The 22,423-nt window shown below is 34.0% G+C and overlaps 1 protein-coding gene across 2 annotated transcripts in view; it reads left to right on the top strand.

The window, feature by feature from the left end:
* Positions 1–20,185, top strand: part of LOC144964570 (uncharacterized) — a 247,857-nt gene extending 227,672 nt beyond the window's left edge. For both annotated transcript variants that reach the window (XM_078898999.1, XM_078898998.1), the window contains 16 exons: positions 1–87; positions 1,058–1,221; positions 2,391–2,631; positions 3,570–3,646; positions 4,257–4,320; positions 5,570–5,770; positions 7,134–7,236; positions 7,998–8,100; positions 8,633–8,775; positions 10,398–10,531; positions 10,989–11,331; positions 11,926–12,116; positions 13,628–13,852; positions 15,357–15,471; positions 16,439–16,679; positions 18,224–20,185. The exon at positions 1–87 is cut by the window's left edge and continues 6 nt beyond it. In XM_078898999.1, the coding sequence (XP_078755125.1) occupies positions 1–87; positions 1,058–1,221; positions 2,391–2,631; positions 3,570–3,646; positions 4,257–4,320; positions 5,570–5,770; positions 7,134–7,236; positions 7,998–8,100; positions 8,633–8,775; positions 10,398–10,531; positions 10,989–11,331; positions 11,926–12,116; positions 13,628–13,852; positions 15,357–15,471; positions 16,439–16,679; positions 18,224–18,395 (2,604 nt within the window). In that variant the 3' untranslated portion in view covers positions 18,396–20,185. The remainder of the gene's footprint in view (positions 88–1,057; positions 1,222–2,390; positions 2,632–3,569; positions 3,647–4,256; positions 4,321–5,569; positions 5,771–7,133; positions 7,237–7,997; positions 8,101–8,632; positions 8,776–10,397; positions 10,532–10,988; positions 11,332–11,925; positions 12,117–13,627; positions 13,853–15,356; positions 15,472–16,438; positions 16,680–18,223) is intronic.
* Positions 20,186–22,423: the final 2,238 nt, after the last annotated feature.

Genomic DNA, 22,423 nt, shown 5'->3' with positions numbered 1-22,423 from the left:
TGTTCAGTAGAGGCATACAACCCATCTCGATGCGGAAATGGTGTCAGTCCAGCCCTGTCCGCTTCTCTGGATCCTTTCAAACCAGTGGTAAGATTAATATGGCAAAAAAATAGAGAGTAAATGTGATCTATTATTTCATTTTGGTATTATTTCTGGTCAAACGAGGAAGAGAAAATTGACTTTTAGTTCGGGAACTATAAAATCGATATGAATTAATTCGCAAGGGCAGTATTTCAAACTTATAAAGTCTCCAATTTTGTCATTCTAAACGTTGACACTAAATTAAATTTTTATAGTCTTGCATACCCTGACAATTACCAAATTGAATCAGTAGGCCTCAAATAAACTTTTTAACGTAAATTAGAAATTCCATTTTTCACCACAATTATAAAGTCTAACGTTATTTTGCCTGCCATTATTTTTCATATTTTTTCCTTCCATATTGTAGTTTTACATTCTGTATTACAGACAACATAGGATTTAATACTTTCTGTAACGAAAGCCAAATTACAAAATGTCATTTTTTCTATTGGTTCTCAAAATAAGACATATTTATATTTCGTCGCTTTTTAAATTATAATTGTCTCTTTTAGGCTCTTTTAAATTATAATTGATAACTGATAGATATATAAAGTAAAGGTCATTTTGTCAGAAATTGAAAAACAAAAGTGTTTTATCAGAGAAATGATAAGCAATGTTCTGCGACATGGAAAAAAATTGATCTCGAATTATTTTGACTTTAAGGTGTCCCTTTCTGATGAATATCACTAATTGTTTTTGAAGCCTTTATTCTTATAATTGTTTGGTAACCCAACATTTTTCAAGACCAGAAATCTCTTTTATGAAGTAAGAATCTTTTGTGGCAATGCCATTTGTTTTGCCTCAGGGATTTATGATACAATGGAAAAAAACAACATTCCCTGAATTTGCTCATTGGAAAAAGTCACACAAAAAAAAAATCATGACAATTTTGTGCGGTTATAGACATTTTTTAATTTATACTAAAAAAGGATAATTGCCACCGGTGTTTAATCTCAGATTGTTCTTGTTATTGCAGGTGACACGGCCTGATGTTCTAACCCTCGAGGAAGGCAAATCAACTGTAACAATTAAGGTTTCTTTTGGTACAATCACCCCTGGACTCTATTGCTTCCTGAAGTATGGAGAGGCTTGTACAGTCACTATTGAAGCACGGACAAACATTGCTGATGGAGAGCTCAAGTACGTGATATGATTAACTTTTTTTTTCATTTTATATATATATACACATACACACACACACACACACATATATATATATATATATATATATATATATATATATATATATATATATATATATATATTTATATATATATATTATTTCCTGAAATAAACAGTTTTGATATGTATGTATGTATGTATTTATGTATGTATGTATGTATGTATGTATGTATGTATGTATGTATGTATGTATGTATTTATGTATGTATGTATGTATGTATGTATGTATGTATGTATGTATGTATGAATGTATGTATATAAATATATAAATATAATTAATATGCATACATACATACATACATACATACATACATACATACATACATACATACATACATACATACATGTACACACCGTATGAACTCACTTCCTGACAAGGATATGATTAAAGGTTATTGTTAATTTGTATGTGATGAGGGAACAATGGCATATTAGTTAATTGGAATTCACGGTAAATTTTTCATACTTTGAAAAAAAAAAGACAACTTATTAAATCATTTTATCTATTTAAAGCCATTGCAATTCTTTTTCAAATTATAACGCACCTTTTGCGATGATACCTTAAAATCTATATTGTTTACTCATATCTTTTTTATTAATATTTCATATCAAACGATTGCAAATTTATCTAGTTGAAAGTGCGGTTTCTTACATCACCATGCTGTCTTCGATCTAATGCCTCTTGTTCTAAAAACGTCATCTGATCCAATACAGAAATGGATTCTTTGCAGGAGATGTTTCATTCCACTTCAACCTGGCATTATATTTCCTCATATTTATCAAGAGAGCAGTTAGTAGCGACAATGTCACTTGGATTTCAACAACCCCGGGCTTGACAATTGTGGCTAAAATTAAATGCTTTACCCGAAGAGATTATTTTTTGCTCCCTTAACCCTAAAAATTTTGTCTGACCATTTTGACTTTAAATCCAATTTACTTCCTCTAGTGCTTCCAATAGAATACCAGATTAACTCGATGATTTATAATTTTTCCAATCAGACTACTTCACTATTACTTCTCTCATGGTAAAAATAGAAATGTCCTGTTAGATTGAAATCGAACCTGCCTGGAGAATTTTAATGAATTGATATTGAACGTATCTTTTAAAACTTCTTCCCTTTCTATAGTAAATGTATCGGCGGTTCCCCAGTTCCAATAGTCGTTGTCAAATCTGTGGCATCTAACGGCCAGAACAAGACCTGTGGTGGGGACCTCCCGTCTGCCGCCTCCAGTGTGGACTTGGTGATGATGGCTGTCAGTGATAGCATCATCCGGCAAGACAAGGCAGTGGAAGTGAGGGTGACCCAGACAGACACCATCACATCAACAAGATCTCAGCCCTTGGATGATGTCTTGGACTCGTTTGAGGTTTGTTTCTCTTTATCAAGTTGGTTGCTGAGTTCAGAATTGTTCATAAAATTGGAGGATGTCGTGGATTCGTTTAAGTTTTTATTTAGTTTTTTTTTACTGCGTTCAGAAGTGTTCATAACAGTGGATGATATTTTGAACTCTAATGTGCTGTTTCAATTTGTTACTGAGTTTAGGTGCGTTCATATCATTGGATGATATCTTAGACTGGCTTGAGCTTTTATATTCTTTTTGAAAAACTGTCATCGAGTTTAGCAGCGATTATTATCAGTTCTATGCCAAGTTATCAGCACCATAAAAATAAAAGATGGAGATCAATAATAAAGAAAAGAAATCTATTTTCCAAAGCATTCAAGGGATTGAGTATGATAATTCATTAAAACTGATCAAATCTTATCAATATCCGTTCAATATTAAATGCCATTTATTATTATTATTAATATTCATCATTTTAAAGATATATTGATGAAAGAGGATACTGGAAAAGCCCGGTTTCACAACATTTATTTTTTAAAATGATATTAACTGTGTTATAGTAAGTTGATGTTATTTTACACATACCATCTTTACCATAAGATTGAACTAAGAACCTAGTGTCGTTTATGTGTTAGGTTAAGTCTCTTTATTCTTTTAAAGTAATCATTTCGCTTTGTGCTTTTTCTTGGATGCAAGCAAGACTTACATAGTGTCATATAGACTACTCAAAAGCAGATATAATCAAATTGATCAAACATTGCTTTAAAAAATGTACAATATACCAGTATCCTTTCACTCTTTGAGCACAACTATCATTTTAAAGTAGACATAGCCCTCCTCGTGTAATTCGTTTTGTAATTGGAATGGGGAACATCTTTAAAAATAATAAATCGAAGTTTATAATTTTATATGAAGTAAATATTAAATATATAATGCAAAATATTTTACACTTAATTAAACAGATCACCGTGAAGAGTGAACAGTTCCATGGAGAATGCAAAGCAATTGGTGACCCTCATATTTTCACATACGATCTTGGGTAAGTGGTAACATAATTTTTAAATTGTAATTGTGTATTTTAAATCATAGATGAATTTCACGATTTAAGTGATTCGACATTAAAACACTTGTTTCTGTTTAAGAAGTGAGAATAATCTTTTTTCCCCATTTTTATAAGTATTAGGCCATTGTACTGTGCCATGCCATAATTTGTACATTTTATTGTAAACAAGGTGATTTGAGTTTGATCACCTTTTCACCCCTTGAAACCAACTGTCATCTCTAATTTGCTCATTGCATAGCATGACTGACAATAATACTAGATGATGATTACAAGCTATTTTATATAGCACAATACTCCATCCGCTAAAAGCGCTTAACATATATTGACACGTTTTTACTAGTATGTGTATAATTGATAATCTATATACTCATAGGAAAAACAGTAGAAGTTTGCAATACATCATGACATTTTTAACCCCCCCCCTCTCTCTCTCTCTCTCTCTCTCTCTCTCTCTCTCTCTCTCTCTCTCTCTCTCTCTCTCTCTCTCTCTATCTAGCTCTCTCTCTCTCTGTGCGTGTGTGGTCTTAATATTATTGTAATATCTACATCACGATTCTATGATTTTTTCTGTATTTGTTTCTACCAGAAAATACGACAACATGATGAGTGGAGAGTTCATCATGTACAAACACAAAGAGATTGATGTCGAGGTTTGTCATAATTTATCTCCATTCATCTCTTATTCACGAAACAGTATGCCGATACCACAGCTCTCTTCTGTCTTAAAAGGGTGATGAATGTAGATTGCTTATAGCAGACTCGGCACAATAATATGCAACAAAATCACAAAGAGAGAGAAAGGGGGAGAGAGAGAGAGAGAGAGAGAGAGAGAGAGAGAGAGAGAGAGAGAGGAGAGAGAGAGAGAGAGGAGACATATATATATATATATATATATATATATATATATATATACAGAGAGAGAGAGAGAGAGAGAGAGAGAGAGAGAGAGAGAGAGAGAGAGAGAGAGAGAGGATTTTACTTTACTACTAAAAGCCTCTCAACTCAAAATATCCATCATTAGTAACAATGATAAAGATGCTAAATATAACCATAACTTGTGAGCAGTTATCTGATTTATGAATTGATAAGGATATATAGGATTGAACTTTGTCTAGCTCAAAACTTCATCAAATATCATCAATAATATTGCAGTTCAAGTCCAGATAGTTCAGTTGGTAGATTAGTCGCTTCACATACACATAAGGACCAGTAATGATTCCACGTATACTTGAGATTTTTCTCTGACCCCCATAGTCACCCAGCAGGGATTGAGTATCTGGGTCCATTGGATCTTGTGAAAAGTACTTACCTATCCAAAGGGTAGACAACAATAGACATTGTTTTATATCATAGAAACCGGGATACTCTGGGGTTCCGTGGGCCATAATAACTATGAATGACTACTTTATTTTGTTATCATTAAAAAAAAACAACAGGGGAATTTGACTGTAATTCTTTGATAATGTATGAGTTATTGTACATTTGATTTTCTTGTTACTTTAATACAGAGTTGACACGAATAGTTGATTTTTTTTTTTGTCGTTTAAGGAGTTTTTGACGTTAAAGCTAAAACTAATGGATTTGTTTTTGCAGAATGCGTATTGCAACACTATGTTATAGTATGTTTAATATGCATATAAATGATACTGTGATGCAGTTTCACTGACTGGTGGTAGATAAGTGTTGTCAACTGGAACGATAGGAGATTGACACTTAACGTGTCCCCGAATTTGTTTTTAGTGTTATAATGAAATACGATGATGATAATGATGATATGATGATGACGACAATGACGATGATGATGGTAGTGGTGATGATGATGATGATGATGATGATGATGATGATGATGATGATGATAATGATGACAATAAAAACAAACAATTACCGTACATATTTCAGATCCATGGCTACTTCTACATTGTTGGAAGGGGCAGTAGTGTCTGTGGAGTTGCTGTTCGTGTCGGAACGGATGTTGTGAAGCTGAGCAAGTGTGACACTCGGGAAGATACAATCCACCCATTGACAGTCTCATTGTACAGAAATGGCGATGGGAAACCCCTTTTCAAGGTTTACATGGAAGACGATGGTCAAACCTTCTTGGTTAGTTGCTCTCATTCTTTTACCCCAAATTATACTATGGCAATTTGCAGTTTAGGAATCGAGTGCAAGACCCTTCTCGTGTGTATATAAATATTTAAATAAATTATCAAGCATCTTCCTGTTGAAATGAAATGTTCGCCTCACTTTATAAACTTGGATGCCAAGATCTGATAATTGTAACGATTCCATACAGCAATGACTCGCTTTATGAGAAAGAGAAAGGGATAGTAAATTGAAGAGTAAAATACGGTACTTCAGTTTTAAGCTTGTGCGAGAGATAGATAGATAGATAGATAGAGAGAGAGAGAGAGAGAGAGAGAGAGAGAGAGAGAGAGAGAGAGAGAGAGAGAGAGAAGGGAATAGAATTGGCTCACTTTTCTATCAAAATTGTATAAGGACCAGATGCCTAAAATTGTATTTCAAACCTTTAGGACAAAGTGTGACATTTTATTTTTTAGCACTGTAAGCAGCTATACTTATTCTCCTCAATAAAACATTAAATGTGGAATCTAAGTCTCATTTTTTTTCTTTAATCAGTTAACTGTCTTACTTCAGAAAGACACGTATTTAAGACTTTGGTCAGAAAATTCCTTCAAATATCGATCAATTTAAATCAATATTTGAAGGACGAGTTTTATGGCCAAATTTAAGTCAGTTAACTGGTTAAACTGAATTTTTATCATCTAAATGACTCTGACTTAAAACCGTTTTGAGGTGGTGTGTTACGTCAAGTTTTTGTTCACCCTTCTGTCCCTTTGAGTTTTAGTTATGGAATAAATTTTAAGCTATATTAAGACATTAAAGAAAGCACTGCATACTACAACCACCAAGAGAGAGAGAGGGAGAGAGAGAGAGAGAGAGAGAGAGAGAGAGAGAAAGAGAGAGAGAGAGGGAAAGAGAAAGCGAGAGAGAGAGAGAGAGAGAAAGAGAGAGAGAATGAGAGAGAGAGAGAAGAGAGAGAGAGAGAGAGAGAGAGAGAGAGAGAGAGAGAAAGAGAGAGAATGAGGTTATAAATAGGCAAGGTATACAATCACAACACAATCATTTTGATTTCTCATTAAAAAAACAACCAAATGCAATGAATGTTCGTGTCTTAATTTGTGAGGAACAAAATCATGATTTGGGAATACCACGAATCGTTTAAACTCCAATTATGCTTCTTTTATATTTACAAAATGCTAAAATCATAATAACACTTTGACTCGTGAGTTTTAAAGGATATTTTCAATATAATTTTGTTATCATCCTGTATTTACATTAAGTTACACATAATTTCATAGTTTTTAGTTTGATCTAAGAAATGGCAATATATTTTACTGAAAACCTATAAAAACTGTCATAACCTTTGAAACTATTTTGTCAGGTTTATCTGCCAACGGGAACATTATTGACTGTCAAAGATTCAGTGGATGCTTCGATGAACTTTTACATCAGTCCATCTGCCAAGGACATAGGAAAAGTTGAAGGCTAGTATTATTAACTTCGATCCCGTTATTGCCTTCCTGTGAAAGTTATATTTCAATATCACCTGGAGCACATAATCCTTTTTTTTTTTCATTTTGTATTAAGTCCGTTAGTGTTGATAGCAATTAGCCTTTAATTGAAGTGTAACAATATTTTTCGATTTATTTTTGAAACATCAACTTTCCAATGTTATTTAAAGTCATAAATCCGAGATCTCTACTCAATCTTTCATCAGAACGTTCAACTACTCTGTTTGCAGTTTGCATATTATACAAATGACATTGATACATTCTACCTATGTGCGGCTTTGTGGTCTAGCGGTATGACACTCGCTTTCGGATCGGAAGGTCATGGGTTCGAGCCTCGTGCTCGGCGCATAGTTGAGTCCTTGGAAAAGGCTCTTTATTCGCATTCTCTCACTGTACTCAGGTGTATAATGAGTACCTGGCCGTAAACAGCGGTGTCTTTGTCCGAAAAATTGTAATATCGCCTGCGTTATGTCCCGTCCTACATGTTAAATGTTGCTGTTGACCAGGGACCCCTTGTAAAGCGCTTTGAGCACATTGTGGATATTTTTTAAAAACTCTATCTCTTTCATAAAGAATGATTTTGATTTGGAACAAAGTCGGTAGAAAAGGTTTCCCAACACAAATGCATCAACTTCTCCCTGTTTTATGGCTTAAATATGGAAATTTACACCAATTATTTTTTTCTTCTAAAATTGGTTAACAAATATCGTCATTCCATGATATTTTTCCATCAGGATCTTGTGGGTCATATGACAACGACAAACTTAATGACCTCATCGGCTCGACCGGTATTATGGATCAAGGAGAAGAACCCAACAATTTCAGCAATTCCTGGAGGTAAATTAATGTGCTTTTGGGTGCTTACAGCAATTCTTATGCGTGAAGATATTAATGTAAAGGAAAATTTCAATGAAACTAGTATTAAACCACAGTAACACTAAACATGAATGATTTTAGCATTTTAAGTTTGACCTTTATTGTAATGCAGTTACATTAACTCACTCAATCCTATAGAGTTTTGCTTCTTTCCAAAATTGGAAAAAAGTGTATTAAAAATGAGCATGTGCATAGATATTCTTTTTCAACTAAAAACTAAAAACATAAGCTTTGGTACTAGGCCTATAATTTGTCTTAGAAAAATGTAATAAATGGGCATGGTGTAAAAGTGACCCAGGTAAACTACGGATATAGACGGTTTTAGGGTTGAGTGAGTTAGGTACAAAATAAAGTAAAAATAGTTTTTAAAATTATATATAAATTAGATTAAATCGTACAACTCAATGATCATTGACAATTATAAACAAAGGATAAAGATTACCTCAATATTTCAAAAAGTGTATTTTCATATACTTATCTTTTACTCGTGTAGAGTTCCTGATGGTCAATCAATCTACTCAGGCTATGAGGGAGTCTCAGCATTAAGCCTGGAAACCTACTGCCAATGCGACTTCTCTGGAACATCAACGTGTACCGAATTTGGTGATGTGGCTTACTGTAGCACAATGAAATCAGGTACATATCTAAGATAATGTGGCACAAATAATATTTAAATTCTCTGTTTATGTTAACACTTTTCTGCCTTACGATATAAAACACATTTTTACATTTTTGCCAAAAATAACTTATACTTTATATATTGATAGATGATACCTTCAACTTGTTTTAAAAAATGTTTTCCTGAGAATTATTTAAATGTTTCAGGTTTAAAACTTTAAGAAAAATTGGGATCATATTATTCTATCAATGTATGAAGTAAATTAAATGTTTCCTTGCTGAAACAAAATCACATGTGCGGGTGGTTGGATGGGAGCATCACCCTTGAGTCATATACCTATGATGTTCGCATGGGTGTATGATCCGATAGTGATGTCGTTTCTTCTTCTCTTTACTAGCCTATCCTGCTTCTTTGGTTTGTGATTGTATTTTTGACAGGGGATATTTTTTTTCTGTAAATCTTCTGCCTGTTTGTTCTTGGTTATTTATAATTTAGCTTATGATATCTTTAGGTTATGATTTTGATTGACATTTGTACTATTTTTGTTAGATTGCTTGTTTTTTTGTTTCAGCGGTCTCTCATATAACCTCAATTGTGTTGGAAGAGACCTAAAGCAACAAACAAACAAAAAAAAATCACCTGTATTGTTATTTTAAGCAAGGCTCTCTTAATATCTCATTGATTGCCTCGATTGGGGTAATTATCATCTGTCTCAACCTGCTTATCTCTATTATTTTCCAATTTTTTTCCTTCTTCAATACGGTTTGTTCCAGTTACTTGATATTTTTAACCTCCTCCAACTTTCTTAAACTGGTCAAAACTTCAAAATAGATCTGATAAGAGATTCTAAGAAATCTAAAAGGAATATAGAGAATCGGATCAGTAATTTAATGCATACACTGTAAGAACAGCCATTCAGGGTCCTTATACAGGTGCGAGTTAAAAGCTGTTGATGGTATGTGTTTCTCGTGTTCGATGTCTTTGTTTCTATTAATTTTGAGTCTTAGCAAAGTGCCCATGTATGACTAATTGAATGAAACATATTTTTCTTATTTAAAGTGACTCGTAATACCATATTTTCTTTTGTCGGATATCTTTTTTAAAAACATTATCTGTCCTGGGTTTTCCCATTTCATTTTCATCATCTCGTCATTTTAAGACATAAGAAAAGAAAACCCCATTGTTATTATTGTTATTTTCCCGTAATGCTTTAATATTTTTGAAAGTGCTTTTGGTTTTCAGAATTTTTTGTTGGGACCTGACGTGGGGGAATGGAAGGGGGGGGGGGGGGGGTAGGGGATGCGTTTAGGTAGGTCATTGGCATAGCAATCACTTCACAAACAAAGTGACCAGCATCGATCCTAGGTTTAGTCGAGATGTTTTTTTGGGCCCATCTGTCCAACCGGCACTGATTAGGTAGGTAGATTAATTAGATCTGGTGAAAACGGTACTTTATGGTAGACTGGTACTGGTAGCAAGCAGTTGCATTGTCAGTCTAATTCTACAGAAATTAGGATAGACTCCAACTCCACGAACCTCATGACTCTGGAGGATGATGTTATTGAGTAACTTCATTTTTGTTTTTAAAAAAGAGGCATTTTGAATTGGTTATTTTCTCATTTACTCAACTTATTTGTAGATTCAAGAGAGGACATCACACAAATCTTGTTGGAAGACTCAGTCTACGAGAGGGAGCTGGAGCAACAAACTGTGACGAGGAGAAAAAGACAAACAACATCCTCGGGAGGTTTTACCTACAAAGAAAATCCTGATGTGAGTAAAAACAAAAGAAGATTAATTTTGATAATAGGCTATATACATAGTATACAGAATGCATTCGGATAGGTTATCATATAATGTTTTTATTATTGTAATTAAAAAGAGGAATTAACATTTTAGTTCCCTATATGATCATCAATGTGTCAGTGTGTTTTTGTATATGTGCTTGAGTGCAAATGATGTATTTATGTGCTTGTGTGTATGTGCATGTGTGTGTGCATACTTAAAGAAGGGTGATTTTCAAAATAATTATTTTCATTTGTTTTTTGTTTTTTTTTTTGTTTTCTATTATCTAACAACTTTGTCTTACACACATCATACTCAACTTTTATCCTGCAGCAATGCATCCTGCTTCCATTTTTTTTCACCGCATGCCTTTTCAAATTTTCTCTAGTCATATAAAGGGCATCTATCTAAATCTTTAAACTTTCTATAATTTGTATCTATCCAGGCACCGGCACAATCCATTTCAGATGCGGATGCTACGACATATTGTACTGACAAAGTTAAGGCCATGGACTCATACGAAACATGCAAGGTTTACTCACAAGATGCCTATGCTTCAGATATTGCCAGTTGCGCGGATGACATCACACGAACAGGATCATACTCGTGGGCTGCTGCCACCGTCCAGAACCTTCAACAGACCTGCATCGAAGCCATATCTTCCAATGCCACAAAATGGGAGCCTGATCCCAATCCATCTGATCCTGCCACAACACCAAATCTAGACCGAGTTGTCATCAACCAGTTGTGTCCCAATGATTGCAACAATAGAAGCTTCTGTAGTCAAGGTAAGTGTATTTATTGAATTTTAAGATGAGGATAATACAGAAAAAAATTATATATATTGTCATAATTTATTCTCATTCCCCTTTTTACCTCTTACTCCTAGCTCATCTTCATCACTTTCCTCCTCCTCCTCCTCATCATCATCATCATCATCTAAACCATATCCATATGGCGTACATACGGGGTCTAATCTTGTTAGAAAATCAAGCAATTCTGAGCTTGGTCAATGACGGATGGATAACAATGATTGCAAAGTTCTGGCCTTAACTGATAAATCTTTGAACATGACACTTTTCACACATTATCTTTCTCTACTCAAGTTTGAATGACCTAAGAATAACACCAGCCTGCTAGGGCAATAAATAAACAATTGCTCATTGCATTGAATATGGTTAATCCGAGAAAATGCACTTTGAAAAGTTCATAGTTTTAATTTGTGATCATTATAATTATCGTCATCATCATCATCATCATCATCATCATCATCATCATCATCATCATCATCATCATCAGCAGCAGCATCATCATCATCACTATCCTCACCAAAGAATTGCACTATTCATTATTGATCCGTTTCTCTATTTATCATTGCACAGGCATATGCACCAATTGTGACACTGGTTATACTGGTGCTGACTGTAGTATCGATACATCTGTAGCTCCCAGCATACAGATTTCTCTCACTAGTACTCTTTGTTCACTGAGTCGAGTTTCCAGCTGTAACGTTACTATTGTCAACGGCATTAATTTCCTGACTACTGCTAGATGCATCCTCACACCTATTACTGTAAGTTATTTGTTTCTCATGTGTGGTTTCAAAATCAGCTTTCGGATGGTTCTGACCTCCTAAACCCCCCTCTCCCCTCCCCCCGTCACACATAAATACATTGTTTACCTGTTAAGAAATAATGCAAATCCCTATAACAACAATCATTCATGTAACCCGATTGAAAGAAACACATAGTTTTGGTGGGGTTTTATTTTTTTTTTTTTGGGGGGGGGGGGGGGGGGATTCTTGATATAAAAAAGACAGAATATATATGATAATGATGATGATGATGATCATCATCATCATCATCATCATAATCATTATCACCATCATCATCATCATCATCATCATCATCATCATCATCATCATCATCATCATCATCATCATCATCATTATCACCATCATCATCATCATCATCACCATCATCATCATCATCATCATCATCATCATCATCATAATCATTATCACCATCATCATCATCATCATCATCATAATCATTATCACCATCACCATCATCATCATCATCATCATCATCATCATCATCAATCATCATCACATCATATCATTATCATCATCATCATCATCATCATCATCATCATCATCATCATCATCATCATCATCATCATCATCATCATCATCCTCACCAAAGAATTTCACTATTTATTATTTATCCGTTTCTCTTTCTACCATTGCACAGGCATATGCACAAATTGTGTCACAGGTTTTAATGGTGCAGATATGATATCTTCCATTCCCATCTGCACCATTAAAACCTGTGGCACAATTTGTGCATATGATTTCATCTGTTTTCATTGAAAAATCAGCCATAATCTATAACAAGAAGTATCGTGAGTAGAGAAGTGCCAGAAGAAAATAGAAATTAAAAACTGTGGGGATGGGGAGTTGACCCCAGGAACCTATTGTTACCGCTTCTTCCACTTGGCCACGAGAGGGACGCTCTATAATCGGCATCCTCCACCACTCCAAAAAAGTGGTATCAAACGTATTATCTATCTTGAGCCCCTCTGGCAACTTCTTGAGGTCATGGGGTCTTAACACAACCACCACAAAAGCTTATTGGTGAGCTAGAAGTTAGACTATGAGCTCTATTCTCAACATAAACATGTAAAGCAGAGGCGATTGAGACACTGAGTAAGCTCCGATCAATATAGCGCTAATATTTATTCAGAAAAGTGAGATGAGAAGACAAAACAACACGATAATAACAAGAAATGAATGGAATAGGGGAGTGCCGGATGACATTAGAGAGCAATGATTTATCGCAATGTTTATCGCAGACCTTTACAAATATGAAGATTCAACCTTGTCAGTCTTTTGCTATGTCAAGAAAGGGAAACAATTTCTGTCCATCTTTCTGCGCAGAAAAAGATTTTGATTGGAAGTCATCAGCCTGCTTTCTCATCTACCTCTTTTGAGCTTTATTAATATGATTTTGAATAATGCCTGAAATATTATCGTACTATGTGTTTGTTTGATACACATTTTTAATTCCTCCACATGTTTTACAGGTTACCGAAAATGGCTTTTCTGTTGAAAAACCAGTGGTCTCTGTGCCTGCAAGGTATCGCAGCTTGTACAGAGTTCTCTGTGACTTGCCCGAAGAACGCAGCTATTCTGTTGAAATTTCAAATGATGGAAAAAACGTCAGTGATAGGGCTTACTTTGTTGTCCATGACTCTTGTTACGATTGCAAAGTCGGAGCCAATGGAACTGAGCCAAGCTGCGCTCTGAAGGTAGTAATATTAAATCACTTTTGCTGTTCTCTTTTAAAATATATAAAAGCACAATGAGAGGCAAAAAATATTTTTCTGTTTGATCTCACAAAAATATAACTTTATCTTACGGCTAATCTCGCCTAAAATTTAAATGAGCATTCCAAACCTCAAGTATATATTTTAATTTATTTTTCGTTCCAAAGATTTGTTAAAGTGAAACATTTTGTATCATATTCTATAGTTATAGAACTTACTATTTACTGCCCATAATGCCTGTAAGCATGTAGGGCAGCAATGAAGGACCTCCGTATTCCTTTGTCGTGGCCATCATCTTCAGGGAGCTTCAACTCTCACCCCCCCCCCTCCCTTTTCTCTCTCATCTCTGTTCTTTTCCAAGTTGCCCGGGGCCTCCTTTTTCTTCTCTTTCTTTCTTTCTGGTGTCCAGCCAGTGTAGGGCAGTTATGCTGATGTTTCCCTCCCCCTTTCTCATGACAAGTCATATCCATATCCACACTTTCCTCATGATGATGTCTTTCATGTTCTTCCATCCCACATTGATCTAGCAAACTTTGTTTTTTAATTCTGTTCGCCAGTAAATGTTCATGATCCTCCTGAGGCACTTTGTATGAAATGCGGACATCGTTTAAGAGCTAATATAGGCTTTAAAACGTTTAAATGTGCTTTGTTACTTTATTGAATCAAAAGCATTTCTCAAGGTTATATAGCCAACATTCTTTGTTAACTCGACAATTTTCAACACATTTTTCTGTTTCAAATTATTAAATATCAAACACATAAATAAGTGTCATAGTCAACACTTGTAATACAATTTCCCTCAACATTCATTCAACACGTCCAGTTTCAATTGCCATTGTCTGTTTCACACTATAGAAATGGGATAATCTCCGACTCCATGGGCCTAATGTCTCTAAAGGACTACTCTTTTTATGTTTATCAGCCCAATAAGACAATGCCGTTTATATTGATTGATGTAAAAAAAAATCATTATATTGTTAATTTGAAATCAAATTGTTCCACGGTTCAAATAGTAAATCCTAGTTTTCTTGCTACAAAAGTGATATATATATATATATATATATATATATATATATATATATATATTATATATATATATATATATATATATATATATATATATATATATATATATATATATATATATATATATATATATAAATATATAATTTGTTATAGAAAACTTTTTTTATATAAATATATGTGATTCACTATTGTATTTTTCATCATTATATATATTAATATTATTTTATACACATTCAGAGTAAAGTTTGCCTTTTATGAATGTTGAAAATGGGGAGCGGGCAAATTTTAAAAATAAGATTTTGGAAAATGGTTTTTATCACAGTGACTGTCAAATTGGAGAGAAGAAATTCAACTCTGGAAAGTAGAAAAGATTTTTCTTGCATATTCTCCATGCGTCATTCACTAATGTGTACAGTTTTGATATTAGATTGGTAACAATATCATCTATATTTTTTTACAGGATGATTTCTGTTACATCAATAAAGTGTGTTATAGCAAGGACCAAAAGAGCGCCACTGACCCTTGTAAAGAATGCAATCCAGCCAAGTCTACCAAAGATTGGTCTAGAGTGGACGGTAAGTGTTCACCATATCAATTTAATCGTTTTCACTATAAAAATATCAGTAAATAGTTTTAGATTATTCAACAGCATTGACTCTACACCAATTGTAAACTTTTGAAAAAATATTTTATATAAAGCAACAGTTTAAAAATAATAGGAAGCCTTAGCTCAGTGGTAGTGATCCAAGTGTTTTGATCTTGAGAATTCAAACATGCTCAATTCCTCCGCCCTTTACAGCTATGACACAACCCAAGTCGATTTCATGAATATGAAAAAAACTATCCAATGTTAGTCTCTAATGTATGCTAATCACAATTCCACTTAAAAACTGTCTTTGTCTCTTCACTTGTGTTTGAGTGTGTGAGTGTTATTATTATTATTATTATTATTATTATTATTATTATTATTATTATTATTATTATTATTATTATTATTATTATTATTACTGTTATTATTATTATTATTATTATTATTATTATTATTATTATTATTATTATTATTATTATTATTATTATTATTATTATTATCTTTATTATAATCAAGTTGAAGTCTTAGACGAGAAAAAAGTATTTTAAATTTCGCATAAAACATTCTAAAATAGAATTCAACACACATTGATGTATTGTATCAGATTGTATGTTTTACTTACCAAGTCCTATTATTATGGCGTGATTTTTGCTGAGTTAATGATTGCCTGATTGTTTAATCGAAGACTTTCAAGATTTGCTTGAAATAGTACCACGGTAACTTAGGAAATTTATATCAGATTAAATGTGGGAATGGTGATATTCTCGTGATAATCTGTCCTGTCTTCATGGTTATATAAATTGTACGCATTGTTGTCTTTTTAAAAACATAATATTGTTTTGTAGTTTTGATAGCAAGAGGCAATCATAACAATCTAGTATCTATAAAGTTTAGAAAATAAAACCTTATTGCCACACCCTGAAGGCATTTTTCTTAAATTGATTTATTTTCAGAAAACCAATGTGATTCTCAAACAAGTACTGCTCCGCCTACAGAATCTTCTCAACCACCCCAGCCAACAACCGAAGGTCCCACTGAGGCCCCTACATCAGTTCCAGGCCATACATCAACGGAGAGGGAACCCAGCGAAGAGGCCATTGAGTTTAACTCTCTCACCGTCATCATTGTGTCCTCCTGTGTAGCTGTCGTGCTGTTAATCTTCATTGTCGTATTTGTCGTCGTCCTAGTTATCAGGTAATTTGAAATTTTAAAAGTTTACAAAGGTTGCGGCTATTCGGACTCGAGTCTGAATAGTATCCCGTGGCTATTTGGACTCAAACTTCATTGAGCATGTGCAATCAAATAGTTATTCAGACTCAAGTCTGAATACCCTAGTCTCCCATGGCAATATAGATGTTGTTTTCTGCTTTATTTTTAAATTTTCAGTTTATTGTAATTTTAATTATTGACAATTCCATAAAACTGATGCAAATGTTACTGATAATGGTATAGTTACTACTACTATATTTGGCGAGAAAGACAATTAGAAGTCCATTAGACATTGAAAGGAAACAAGTTAAAACTCTTCAAAAGGAACAAAAGTCAGTCAAAGTAACTGGTATAAAGGAAAAGATCTGAACAAGTGTGTATGAAAGATACCAGAAAAAAACAAGAATGAAAGATATATGAACAGAACGATCCCAAAAAAGCAGATGTTTTGGGATAGTTTTTTTCATTTATTGTTTTATTTTTCATTCCAACAAAACAGCAGTAACTCTACCACAGTATTTCACAAAACAACACTGTACATCCACAAGAAATTATCATAGCAGTAAGTTCACAACCCCAACACACAGAACCAACAAATATAAAAACAGTTTCTTCTCAAGAGCCATCAAGGAATGGAACACTCTCCCACCAGAAATCCTAGATATTACCAACAACAACAAATTGGGTCAACTATTAATTATTTATCTTTCAACTCAATAACATAATAATGGAGAAAGTCACCACATAAATGTATAAAATCTGCAGTGATGGGCAATCCGCCTTTTGCAGATAAAGAACTTGAACTTGAACTTGAAGGAATATCAATCAGCTGAGTCAGAATTTCCCCTGAACTATTCCTCTGCTTCTATCAGTGACACTCTTTGTCCACCGCCCTCACTGGGTCCCCCTGTGCTTGCACATGTCCATTGAAGTTAAGTCTGAATCCCAAAACATCAAAATTTACAGACCAAGTGAGCAACCACTCAAATTTGATTTCACTAAAACGGTTTGTAGTGGACAAAACAATCTTTATAAAAACAAAAAACAAAAACAAGACAAGACAAACAGATAAACAGACAAACAAACAAACAAACAAACAAAAAAACAGAAGCAAACAAGAAAAATTGCTGTCTGTGGCTGGGCATCAAACCTCAGACTTTCGAATAGCTGATTAGATGTGCTGTCATTTCATCACTGAGGTTACAGTATTTAACGCTATGCTCCACGTTTTTCAAGCACCTCTAGCTTCCAATTTCTCAATACTTTGTTATAAATACATTCTTATACATCTTTGTGATTGACTTTGTGCATTGTTGTAACAATAATTTGTCAAGAGCTACATAAGTGAAGTGAAGTGTCTAAATATATATATGTTTGTTTTTGTTTTGTTTTTTTGTTTGTTTGTTTTTTTAAATTTAATTTTTGGGATTTTTGGGGTTTTTTTTTGTTTAGTTGTATTCTAAATACTGCATTCGTTTTATACTGTTGAACATTTACGAGTTCATTCTTGATTTGATTTACCTCCACAGACGTCAACGATTGAAAGAAGCCTCAAATATGAGTTCCAGCTTGTCAGAGGAAGATGAATCATATGAACGGGTCTTTAACGGGTCATTTGGACTTCGAACGGACAAAAATCTAACATTCTATAATCCATCCCTCACACCATCCTTTGTTGATTATTATGACAATAGCATCTAACACTCATTTTAATTCTTTACTAATTGATAATTATATTATTGTAATACAATCATACCTATAGAGATAATTGTCTTATTTTATCTTTTTTTTTTCAAATTATTATATTTTTATATTTACTGCCTTATCAAACCAAAGCAACTTTTTAACACATTCGTACTTAAATGAACTCTGTTTTATTGTTTATTTTGTGATATATTTACAATTGAAATACTTAATCTTAATTATGTTTTTGTTTGGGGGGGGGGGGGGGGGTTAATGTCAAATGTGATCTTTTTAATAATAAATGTGTTACTATTTGCTTCAATATTTTTATTTTAATTACAATTAGAAATATTTATTGACATTAAGATTGTTAAATCGGAAACATTTTATTTCTTAGGGACAAATTATAATTCAAAACAATGGAGTCTTACATTTTCTTCATCATAGTATTGGTAATTTTGAAATAATTTTAATCAGAATATTAGTAATTAAATAAAACTATTCTTTCAACTTTCGATCTCGAAATATTGTTTTGCTATTGAAATAAAAATTGATAAACCCTTGAATCAGGAATTCCGAAATGTTAATTATAAATATTTTTTTAAATCTTTGGCCATATCATTTAGATATTTACTTTTTGGGTTAGGAAATGCATGCTTACTGTCAACAAATGCTTTTTTTACCAATCATATTTATTGTAAATGTCACTCATTTTGGTGCCTTAAAGTACAGATTGATCTTCAGGAATGAGATATTGAATGTGACGAATGTTCTGGATGCTTTCATGTTTGCTCAATCATCACAAGTATTATTGTCCATTGCTATATTGTTGATATTTTTAAAAATAATATATAATAGTATATCTTTATTTAGATTTTTTTAAAATAGATGTTTTAAAAATCTTATTATTTAATTCTCGAAAGATTTGGATAGAGAGAAAAAAAAACCTCAGTGTTGATCATTGAGCGAGATAACATTATCATTATTGTTCAAGTTATTTGTACATTTCAATTTCATTTGTAAATTTTTTTTATAATCCACCTGTTTTTCTTATTCAAAATATACAATAAATCAGTATCATTATAATATACCCATGCTTCTTATTCTTCCAATAAAATGTTATGTGGATTAGAATTTTGTGCAGTGTCTCAATGGCCTGCTGGGTGGGGTCCTCTGATCTCTCTTGGAGGGCAGGAGGTCACCTGTTGTGTCTTTTACCCCTTAAATCTGTTTTTTCGAATTACTTTTTATATTTGTCTTGGAATGAGATTACTTGGTTTATCCTGGTCTTGGCCAAAATCATTGGCTGATAGGGAAACAGTCAAATGTATAGTATTAGTATGGGAGAGGATATTTTTCCCTTGTAAATGTTAAATGCTCTATTTTTTTTGTTATGTTTTGTACGCATTTAATTGAATTCTTCTTGGTGGGCTCCTGTGCTTGTGTATGGATTAGACTTTTAGGTGATCTCAAATACTGATAATGTGCCCTTGAAATCTAAATCTGTTCCTTATTTGAACCATTACGTTTCTTCTTCTCTTTACTAGCCTATCCTGCTTCTTTGGTTTGTGATTGTATTTTTGACAGGGGATATTTTTTTTCCTGTAAATCCTCTGCCTGTTTGTTCTTGGTTATTTATAATTTAGCTTATGATATCTTTAGGTTATGATTTTGATTGACATTTGTACTATTTTTGTTAGATTGCTTGTTTTTTTTTGTTTCAGCGGTCTCTCATATAACCTCAATTGTGTTGGAAGAGACCTAAAGCAACAAACAAACAAAAAAAAAAAAACACTTTGTCTTACTTATTCTCGTGTGTTCTTAATAAATCTAGGCGTTTTGACTATCCCCTTTTCCGTCTCAAATGACCTAAATGTTTCGCATGAGCCGTAAACCCTTAAAAACCAAATAAACATCAATGGGTTGGGAAGTCGTCCTGTAATAAAAATCAAACAATGTTGAGGCTGACCAACGTCCAGACGAGTTATTTGAGGATAAAAATCTAACCCTGGTCTGTGTACCTGAATTTTTCACCACATTATCCCACATTACCTACAATGATTCTGTGCAGAGTCACATAATATTGCTAGAACTCTAGAATAAAAGAGGTACCAGGAAGCTGACTTTGCTGTATGAAATGGAATTTATCTAAATATAGCCTACAGAAATATTAAATGAAACTGTGAAGTGTAGCTAGCTTGAAGACATCAATGAAAATGCGTATTGCGGATTACCTATTTGTGACCCACCTTGTCAAAACGGTATATTATGTCAGGATGAATTTAATGCTGGGAATTGAATTTACAGCAATAAATATGAATCGTGGTGTTCATTTCTATTCATTATGGTGGAGAATAGGGTCAATTTCTTACATTGTACGAAATTCGAAGTTTGTATTTTCTGTCATGTTGATTCTAAATGTAATTTTGGGGTCCGATTTATCCCGATATAATACCGTTTATTAGGAGCATAGTGGCTCATCAGTACAGTCTTGCTTCGTACCCATAAGGTAACGAGTTCGACTACCCGACTCGTTGTGTGGCATTGAGCACTTCGGCTGACGCTAGGGTTTTTCCAGTTTTCCCTTGGGATAGACCCTTAAGACACATTTCCTCTGTGGGATGAATAAAGGGAATTTCTTTGGAGACGACAGGTCACAATTATGTAATGATTTTAACAGACATCCATAATTAGGGGAAACCGTACTTGGAAATTTAGTGGCCATTGCAGGAAGGTCCTCACTCTCTCTATTCTCCTAGAATGCGTTGTTGCTTTCTGTGCTGGTTCTTCTTCTTCTTCTTCTTCTTCTTCTTCTTCTTCTTCTTCTTCTTCTTCTTCTTCTTCTTCTTCTTCTTCTCCTCCTCCTGGTTATATATATAATTTAATTTTCAAATCCATCCCTACGCACGACGTCGTAAGATGCCGTCGCCCAGGCATTCGATGAAGGAATATAGATAATCCATCTAATGAACTTCTGGTATCAACAGGAATCACACGTGTTGTCCAAAGAGAGCAAGTTTGGGAATTGATAATCGTGCCTAAGGTAAAAACAAAAGTGCCTGAAACGGGACTCAAACCCGGAAACCTCTCGGTGCAATGCCTTAACCACCCACCCCTATATGATTGTAGAAAGTTTTGGTTAATGTTGAAACGAAGAAATATGTGTTTGTCAGATTATCAAACAGATTGACAAGTTTAACATTCCTTTATACTAGTATTCTTAGGATAAGGGTTGTATGGTTTGTAATGGGCGTGGTAGTTCCTTCGACGTGTTGTCAACAGGACTGGATGGGTAGATAACAAGCGTTGGCCCTCACCTTGCACTCAACTCTCCCAATCAGTTGCAAGTCCTAACGCTTGACCCAGCCACATCCCGGTAACCGCTTTTTTATATTATTTATTTTTATTTTGTTTTGTTTTTTTTCCCGCTAACCCCTTCTCCTGGCTCGCCAAACATGTGCAAGGGGCTTGATCGCTTCAGTTGGAGAATTGGAGAAGAGATCTATGCCACCAAAATGTCCCCAAAGCTCAGAGCAAAGACATGAGAGTGAAAAGACAGGATTTACCATGCCGAACAAGGCCCGTATTGCCAACATCCGCGTCATCCATGTCATTCAAACAGTGCCAGGATGGAGGAGATAAGTTAGCTACTGGCATTGGGCCAAACTCGAACTAAAAATTCTTACGATAGTCAATTTTTGACTACACTGAAGCATTCGATTATGTGAACCACTCAAAAATTATTTACATTTTTAAAGAAATGAACTGCCATTACAATATTGTAAACCTGATCTCGAATTTATACCTCAATCAGTCTGCTTCTGTTCGTCTTGAACATGGAGTATCCACATAGTTTCCAGTCAAAAGGGGAGTGAGGCAAGGCTGCATCTTGTCTTCTCTCTTTTCAGCCTCTACACTGAATATATCATGAGAGGGGTCAATCTTAGTTCTAAGATATACTGACACTGCACTCCAGTCAATAACGCCTTCTGGATTAGACAAGCCAGTGCAATCCGTAAAACAACATAGTGAGGACAAAGACCTGC

Source organism: Berghia stephanieae, chromosome 2 (assembly GCF_034508935.2).
Source record: "Berghia stephanieae isolate SIO BIC M18660-M18661 chromosome 2, UCSD_Bste_1.3, whole genome shotgun sequence".
Lineage (NCBI taxonomy): Eukaryota > Metazoa > Mollusca > Gastropoda > Nudibranchia > Aeolidiidae > Berghia > Berghia stephanieae.
The sequence above is the reverse complement of the archived record's forward strand: the minus strand, read 5'-3'. Positions and strand labels throughout refer to the sequence as shown.